The sequence below is a fragment of the Lathamus discolor genome, chromosome 20, assembly GCF_037157495.1.
Source record: "Lathamus discolor isolate bLatDis1 chromosome 20, bLatDis1.hap1, whole genome shotgun sequence".
Classification (NCBI taxonomy): domain Eukaryota; kingdom Metazoa; phylum Chordata; class Aves; order Psittaciformes; family Psittacidae; genus Lathamus; species Lathamus discolor.
The window spans coordinates 5,122,765-5,132,061 of NC_088903.1; the positions used below are offsets into that span (position 1 = coordinate 5,122,765).

The window sequence follows — 9,297 nt, forward strand, 5'->3', positions numbered from 1 at the left end:
TCAGGAAATGAAAAAGAAAGCCTAACCATAAACTCTCCAAGTGGATCAGGAAGAGCAATATGTAAGCAGCTCGAGAGTAAATCACCCTAATGTTAGTTTTACTGCTTGTCGGTAACATTATATTCTTGATGTTTATGGATTGCTCTCTGTGATCTACTCGGAGAGTTTACAGGACTCTCCTTTTCATTTCCTGCAGCTAAAAAGGTAAAGGAGGGGGGGAACCAGTTGAGATTTCATCAAGTGTTTCAGGGGAGCTTCTAAAGGCAATTGCAGTTATCCACTTTAATCCTGCAGGAGATACACAGCATCATAAGAGCCCTGTCACAGCCACTGCAGCCCAGGTAGTAAATAACCTTTGAATAGCAGCACTAAATTCTAGGAGTTAATCAGCACTCAATGAGCGGAGCTGCAGGGTATTAAGGTGCCCTGTGTATTCTCCCCGTGCACACACACACACACATTCCCTTTGCTCTTTCCCACTCCTCTGCCACCAGCAGTCCTATGCTCCGTGCCTGGAGGAACTGGTCCCACAGAACCACAATGGTTCAGCTGTGCGAGACAACACCGAGCCAGCCTGCTCCAGCATTACCTGCTGCTCCACACGATCCCTCCTGCGCTTGAGCAGCCCAGCTGGCTGGGACAAATCAGTTTAGGACACAGTGCGGATACCCTGAGCTTCCCTGACACTGCACTAATACTTCCAGGCTGCATCCAAAGACAGGCAGGGATTTTGAAGGCTGCATCATCCCATCCCGCTTGTCAAAACCAAGCAAGGAACCCGCAGACGCAGCATTTCTCCACCTTTCTGCAAGCTCAGAAAAGGATGGCTTCATTATGAAGCAACACTTCTCAGCTGTGCCTTCCTGCTGTTGTGGAGCTGAGTCAGAGAAAACCTTGAGAGCTGAAGCAATCTCCATCCATCCTCCTGCAATGGGATGAAGGGGCCATTCTCCCCTGTGCAATGGGCAACAGGGGAACTGAGAACAGCTTCCCAAATGTTCCGCTTCCAAGCCTCAACCCCAAATTCCCCGATGTTTAAATTCCAGAGCTGCTCCTGATGCAGCATCAGTGCTGGCTCTGGTTTATTTGCCCTCACAAACCAGAGCATTTTGCTGCTTATCTCTAAACCAGCACTGAGGCTGTGCAAGTGTCACCATCTCCTCCTGTCCTCCCTCTTCCCCAGACTCCAGCAAGGAAATAGCTTTCCAGACCCACTTCCTGGAATGAAGAGGCCCAAGCAAGGCAGGTGAAGGGAAGAACCAGACTGCCTTTGCTCCTACAAAGGAAAATAGGAGCCCTGGGTTTATGCAGTGAAATATCACAGTTTTCAGCCTTCAGAAGCAGTTTGCGCTCAACAAACATGAAAAACCCTTAGGCAGCTTTAAAAGGGACCCGACTGAGCCCAAAGTGAGGTAGAACTTCAAACAATACCACTGTTGCACTGTAGAGAACAGCCATATTGTGCTGGCTTCCAACCACTGCAACCTCAGAGATGGCTTATGCGATACCAACACAAGATCAGCAAGCCTTCTGCTTCTGCGCATCACATGAACAGACCATGGACCAAATTTAATGCAAGGAAACAGCTGTTATTGCCTCCTCTACTCAGGATTTCTTCCTTTAAATACAAGGGTTCTTACACTGATGCAGTTTGCAAGCGCCGCAATAGCTCAAGCACTTTCATTTCCAGCCTGCAGAGCTAGAAACCTCCTCAGCCACTGGAAGGCCTTAAGACCGCGTGGATTGTTAAGACACAGCAAGTTTGATCCAGGCTATGTGACATGCAATTAATCTCCATTCATAGCCTGCTCTACCTGTCAGCAAACAAAGGCTGTGCTTTGGAAGGAGATCTGAAGCCTTCAATTAAAAGCAGTCAGCTAACAAGAAAATAATCCCGGTTAAAGGGAGGTGGCAGGTGCAGAAATGAGCTGTTTACGGAGGTGTCAGCGCCGCACAATAAAGCGCTGCACATCAAACCCAGGAGAGGGGAACTTCACCCAAGCCCCTGAGCACAAAACAGAGGGGGAAATTCACACCTCCATCTGGGGGAAGACACAAAGCATTTGGAAGGGAGCTTTGATGGGCTCCGAGACTGACACATCCCAGGGCTGGAAGTTATCGCGCATCTTCATCAGGGACTGGAGCAATAGGACAAGGGGTGATGGGTTTAAACTGAAACAGGGGAAGTTCAGGTTGGAGATAAGAGGAAGCAGCTCTTCCCTGTGAGGGTGCTGAGGCGCTGGCACAGGGTGCCCAGAGAAGCTGTGGCTGCCCCATCCCTGGCAGTGCTCAAGGCCAGGTTGGACACAAGGGCTTGGAGCAAGCTGCTCCCTGCCCATGGCAGGGGTTGGAACTGGATGAGCTTTGAGGTCCCCTGGCACCCAAACCCAGCTGGGATCCTGTGATCTCCAAGAGGATGGGGCGAGCGCTCCGTGCTGCTAGGACCCATCACAACAGGAAGCAAAAGGTCACAAAGCCTTGTGGCATCTCCACAGCGAGATGCTAACGGCTCCTTCCCCACCACCAACCCACCCACAGCTGCAGCAGCAGGATGTGTCCTTACACGTGCACCGTTATCAGTGACGGGCTCACGCCATGGCTCCAGCCTGCAGCGCTGCTGAGGACTTACTGATGGGCAGGTTCTAATGCGGTCACCTCCATCAGTACTTCTCACCCCGTGGGCTCAGCAATAGTTGCTAAAGCCCACCCCGAACCCATTTATGGTTGTGAAGCATGTTTGAACAGAAGAGCTCAGCATGGCTTCTACATGGCTGACCCACCACTGCAACAAGAGGAGGTGCTGCAGCTCAAGCTTGTGAGGAAAGCCATAGAAAACAAGCCTTACCCCTGCCAACTCACACACCCATAGAAGTAAATGGTGCCAGGGCTCAGCACAGCTCATTCACTCAGAAGCTGAGGCCTCACCAAGCCACATTCAGGTTCTCAAGCAGAAGGGGGGTCTGGAGCCAGCCCTTCCCTCCACTGTAGCCCCATTTTCAATGGGGTTGAAGCCTTCCCGAGGATGCAGCCCACTGATGGAGCTTGCTCACTGCATCCGCAATGCCACCTACAACACTCACACAACAGCTAAAGCCAGGAGGCATCCCTACCACAGCCACACCAAAAGCCCACTGGGCGAGCTCCCTGCAGCACACAAGCTTCTTCCACCCTTTGTGCCTGCTCCCTTGCCTCACCCTGGAGGTGCTCACCCATAGAGCCTCAATACCTGAACCAAAAGCACACACTGGGGACACCCAACCATGCCAAGAGAACCCCTCCACACACCCCAATCTTGCATCCTCTCCCTCTTTCACAGACCCTGAGACAACCAAAGAGCTTCCCTACCCATACACAGACATGGAGGCACCTATAAAGCCCTGAGAACCAAGACACATCCCATAAGCTCTCACTGTGGTTAGGGAGGGCACACATAACCTTGGGACCCCAAAACCATCAGCTTAGAGAAGCAGCAGTGCCCACAGCCCCTCCACTTCTCTCTCTGGTTCAGCAATGAGGCACAAAAAGCTCCTCAGCTTCTTCCCCTGCAACCACAGCACATTTCCCCCACTAAGCAGAAGGGGAAGCAAGGAGGAAGCTGTGGTTACCTTCCAGGAGCTTCTGAATGTCCTTTGGGATCATGGTACCCGTCACCTTCCTCCCCACGGGAGCCAGACCCGCAGCCGATGCTCCTGTCCCTCGGGGAAGGGGCGGAGGGAGAAAGGAAGCACAGGAAGGGCGGGGACACCCCAAAAAGAGGGGAGGAACCATGGGGCTCTGCCCTGGTACCTCCTCCTCATCCAACCCAGCTCTGCACAGGCAGCTGATGCCCAGCTCGTAGGAGCCGGAGCTCCGGCCAAGGCGCTGCAGAAGTGCCTGACCCCAGCACCAGCCCAGCTGGGGCTGATCTTCTCCATCACTGCTTTAACAAGAGGCACCTGGGCACCTCTTTCGTTATCACTTAACCCAGTGCATCTGCTGCAGAGCAGCTTCACCTGGGGCTGTGTGGGGCTGCTCCAACCTCCCGTGCCGGTGCCTGGCCCAACAGGAGCTGGGGTTTGGATCTGTGTCAGGTAAAGGCAGGCTCCCCCCTCTAATGGGCTGTTCTGCAATAGAACTTCCCCTTTTCCTGCATCCTGCATAGGAAGGGGCCTGGATTGTAACAGCCATTCCTATTTCTGTGTCTTGCCCAGACAAACAGCAGGGTTGCACACTTTAACTTGCTTTATGACAAGCAATAAATGCAACCTGTGCTCCACAAGCCAAAAATGGCATTGCATGAGATGAAGCTCATCAGTGATTCCAAAGGCTAGTTTAAGATTTCCCATGGGTTAAATGTGCAGGATCCCATCCTTCCTTTGCAATATCCTGCTATCAAGCAAGTATTTATTATTATAGCACATAGAAAAGGTTCTTCCGAACGCGTACAAGACGCTGAGGTCTTAAAGCACATGGAATGTCACTGCAGTTCAGGGGGAGATTGCCTTGCTAGAAAGCATATCCCTTGCAGGAGTCATCCCAATACCTCTCCCAGTCAGGAAGGGTTTCATGAGTCAGGATTTAGAGAGCTCAGAGTCTCCTATGGGAGCAAAACGTGCATCTCTGTCAGCTGCCTGAGGCTCCGGGTACATCTGAGTGGTTCTGAGTCTACGCAAGAAGTGGTGGTGTGTGTAGTGGAGGTGGATGTGCACAGCAGATGGATCCGTATCCGTGTTCTCACCTAGGGGTGTTTAGGGATAAATATTTAAACAGGGCTATGTAGAAATCCCGGTCAGTTCATTACAGCCTACAAATGAAAGCAGCTGCTTGCTGAGGCTGCCTTTAAAACTGAGTTTCTAAAGGAATGAACCAGGTCCCTTAGACAGGAGAAACTGCCTTCAGATATGCCAGGAGGATCAATAAAACTGAATCAATGCAAATCTCAGAGGAAGAAATGCTCCTGCAACTGCAAAGGAAAGGGTCATCTCGCACGTTCGCTGCATTGCTGGAGCTCACCCAAGGATCTGAGAGCATAAAGAGAGAACTCGAGGGTACCTGCTCATGGGTCTTGCCCAAGAGCTGAACTGATCGTATTTCGGGTCTGGAAGACTTCTTCCCTCGTGTCAAGCAAGCAGTGACTTGTTTTGCAGGTGTTTGTGTGGGTTTGCTTTCCTTTGCTGCCACGGGTGTGATCACTGTTTAAGAGCATGTTCACCCAACAAACGTGCCGCTGTTGCAGTGTTTATGGCAACAGTGAAGCTCTAGATCTTTCCTCCTCAGCATCTGAGGTGTGTTGCAGGGGTGACTTTTGGTCATCTGCTATAGATTTTAAGGTTACCATAAAGCACTGAAAGCAGCATCGTGTGTGAAGGCTGGCACTGTTGCACCCCGGCTGCTCTTGGACTACACATGCATGGTCCTGGCAGCTGGAGACAGCACCAAGAATGTTCCCTTCAGGCCCTACAGGAAGGTTTTGCTAAGCCCACGTTGACTGTCCAGCAGTTATTACTATGAAATCCATTTTACTGAGGAATACTGAAGCATAGAGGCTCAGCTGCCATGGAGGCATAGGTGCTGCTGCCCAAAGCCTTAGCACTGAGCCAAGCCTTCCTCTCAACCTTAGGCAGCTGCAGGTGGAGCTGCGCAGACTGGTTCCCAGGCAAATGTCCTGGTTTTCCTTCCCTTTTTAGTAGCCACTTCCACTTCTGGATGTGTAGATCGGTTTGTGCTCAGCTGGGGAGGAGGCTGGGCAGTGCCTGGCAGCTTCCCCTGCATCACTGCTGTGTAGCATCAAGCTTTGCGGGCTCTGGATGTAAAGCTGCCTCCCTACATGATAAAAGCCCCACCTTAATCATTTTAGGTCCCAAGTTCAGCAGACGGGCTCTCTCCTAATGCTATTCTGTTAAATGGACAAATTCCTTTGAAGGCTTGTCTTGCTTTGAAATGCAATTTCACAGGAAGGCAGATGCGATTGGGTGTAGCTATGGAAACAAAGCAGGGCAGCCTTGGAGGAGCTGAGGATGCGAGGCAAAGCGGGAGAGCCGGAGTCCTCCACCGCGCTGCCGGGAATAGCAGAGGATGTGGAGAGGTTGGCAGGAGACGTGTCCCTGCTCGGGCTGCTGTGTGTGGCTGGGCCCCAGCGCTGTCACTGCAGGTAAGAGCCCTCTCTCCTGTCACACTGCCTGACGTGGGGCTGAATGCACAAAGCCAAGGGGGGTGCAGACCCACCAGTTCCCTGCTGCTCCCCGCCTCCGCACCAGGATCTCTCCTTCCCCTCGCTGCCATTGGGAAAGGTTAACAACAAAAGGGTAACAAGGTTAAACCACAAAGCCCTGGCTGATAACAGCCCTTTCAAGCAGCTGCACTGAAATTAATCTGAAACTTGGAGTAATTAGATAAGATAAGGATGTGTGCATGCTCGTGCGGGCACACGCTGACCCTGGGACACCCATCACACAAAGGAGGTGGAAGATCACAGGCTTCATTAAAGTGGCTCAGGTTATTTGTTCGCCTTGTCTGGTGCTGCAGCACTGAAAGTTCATTTCCAGCCCCTTTATTCATCTTGCTCAATATCCCTGGATAGAGCACTCACTTGCCCTTTTGTCCTCTCTTCCCAGTACTGTAGCTCCTGCCAATTCAGAGCAGACTCTAATTCCTGCTATTTCAGAACAGATGCTGGTCCATCCATTTCTGCATCCCAGCTCCTGCCATGCCAGGGCAAATTGTTGGGCCGCTGGGTGTCATTTGCTGCCTCTGACAGTGACCAACAGCTCAGAAAAAAGGCAACTTTCCAATCTGGTAATGCACCTGACTGCTTAAATAATGTCTCCTGGTTTACAAATCAGCTATGCCATGCTAATGCTCTGCTGGAATCCCAGCCTTTCCATGCTTGTGTCAGTCTCAGTATCCAGCAGCTCGTGCATCTTTTTATGTGACCAAGCCATTCAGTTAGAGGTTGGGTATGAGCCTCATAAAGCCCTTTCCATTTGTTAAAGCTTAGTGGCCTTTGGTTGCCTTCATCATTTGCTCCTGTGCCTCTGCTTCGCAAGGGCTTGCAGGATGCTGCTCATCAGTTCCTGAAGCCAAGGAGAAACAAAAACCTGTCAGCAGCTCTGAGTTATGGTAAACCAGATCTGGTCCCAGAGCAAAACTAAATGAGTGGACCTTGCTCCTGGCTTAGAGTGCCAGGCTCTGCATTCATTTACCTTCCAGACGTGCTGCATTTTCTCTGCTGTGAAGGTTTCTCAGAAGCAAGCAGGTGGGTTGAGATGTATTTATTAGAGGAGCTGAGCATGCCTGGTAACTGGTTTCCATCACATCAGCACATTAGTTATAGGAGGACCCCACTGCACACAGAAACCCCTGAAAGAATCTGTAGGCTGACCAGACAAGATGAAGTACAGAAGGGAAACACAACGTCTAGGGAGAAAACCCAGGGCAACAAACAAGAGTGTTGGTGCCCGGGATGCTGTCAGGGTGATCCAGGCCCACTTTGTGCACAGCACCCCAGAAATGGAAAGGCAGAGTCAGTTGTGAGCTCAGAGGGAGGAAGGAAGCTCAGAGGCTTAATCCAGGAGTGAAGAGGCCCAGATTTCCTCCCCTGCTTCATCCTTCCTGTGCAACACCTGACTGTACATCAGGCTCAAGTCCATGCTTCAGTCCAGAGTCCAGATTCCCCTGTGCTCAGTGCATGGCTCCTGGCTGTAATCCCACAGACCTGAGCCAGGGAAGACTGGGCACACATCTCTTTTCCATAAGGCACAAGCATCCTCTCACCTTTAGGGTGAACAGACTCCACTGGTCCGTCCATTCCTACATCCATCTCCCTTGTGGAGGTGGCCTGCAGCAAGGAAGTCTGTCTCTGGGAGCAGCCACAGTGGTCGATGTAGGCGGTCTGTGAGATGACAGCATGAAAGAGGCATCTCCCAACAGCATGTTCCTGAAGCTAGACATGGGAATGGGTGCCACCACTGGAACCCTAAGCAGGACACAGCTCTGGGACAGCATTCCTATGGCCTCTGGCAAATGCTGGCCAGCAACAAGAGGGGAGGATACTCTGTAAAGGGAAGGATTAGGAAGATAGGAAACCAGAAATAAGCAGTGAGCTCAGCTCCTGTGGAGGCTGCTCTTCCTCAGGCTGATGGATGGGCTTCAGTTTAATGCAAAGGTGATATTGATCCCTTGCTGTTTGGTTACAATGTGTGATGGAGCTGCCCTCTGCCCTGTAGATGTGCTGTAGCACCTCTTCTCTTTCTCCCAATCCTCATCAAACTACTTTAATGATTCTTTTATTGACAACACAGCGTCTTAATGAGGAGGACTGCCACACACTTCATTAAGGCTGCAGAGGGGACACTTCCCATAAACAGCTAGGACCAAGGGCTGCCATCAAGGCTGAGGGAGAAGGATGGAGTTGGGGGAAGGACCGTAGTTCTCTAGAGGAGGAAAAGCTCCTTGTCTGCTCCTAAGAGAGAACAAAGATTCAGGACAAAAGCCCACATGATGCGAGAAGCAGTGGATGGAGGAAGGAGAGGTCAGTCCTGGAGAAGAGTCTTAGTGAGCACAAAGGACATGATGCGAGCTCCTTGAGTGGTTTCTGGTCAGGATGCAGATGAGAGATGGAAAGATGCTGGGTGGCCACTGACTGAATTTAACCTTGATTTTACTATCCAGTGTAATAATAACACAGCATGTCTGCCCTGTGTGGAAGGCAGCATGTGTCAGGCACCCATGAACAGTAAGGAAGTGCTAGCTTTGGGTCTGGCCAAGCAGCGTTAGGCGGATCCAGGCTCAGTTGAGAGCCAGTTCAGAGTCATCTGTGTAAATATCCACCACATTACACTTGATGGTCCTGAGATTTCATGGATAGGCCAGTGACATCCCAGATTAAAACTGGACCAGCCATTCTGGGAGGTTTTCTTCCCTCTGGCAAAGAATCTCCTACCTAAAACCAGCACGAAAGAGAGACTTGGACTCGAGGGTCTGGATTCAGAAGAGACTCAGAGATGATGTTCTAATGTAGCCCTGCTCCTGCATTAACATCCATAAATCTCCATCCATCACACAGTTCTATTTCAATTATTGAGCCAATTTCCAGACACTTTTATGATGTATTGTTTGATTTTATTAACTGGAGTGAAGGTTTAAACTCACTGAATTCCCATAGTAATCTTGCCCTGTAACCCTACCCACCTTATCAAATCTTGCTTAATGAAATGCAGGCATCTGTCTTAATGGCTTTCAAACTACGCTATGTAGACTGACCCAGATGTTAGTTCATAAATAGGAATATTTGGAGGTGTTAAACAGGGCAGCTGGAGA

At 50.8% G+C, this 9,297-nt stretch overlaps 1 protein-coding gene across 1 annotated transcript in view; it reads right to left on the minus strand.

Moving 5' to 3' along the window:
• SKAP1 (src kinase associated phosphoprotein 1) overlaps positions 1-3,828 on the minus strand; it is a 140,374-nt gene extending 136,546 nt beyond the window's left edge. Inside the window, exon 1 of the mRNA XM_065699057.1 lies at positions 3,606-3,828. Within this exon, the coding sequence (XP_065555129.1) occupies positions 3,606-3,768 (163 nt within the window). The 5' untranslated portion in view covers positions 3,769-3,828. The remainder of the gene's footprint in view (positions 1-3,605) is intronic.
• Between the last annotated feature and the right edge of the window lie 5,469 nt (positions 3,829-9,297).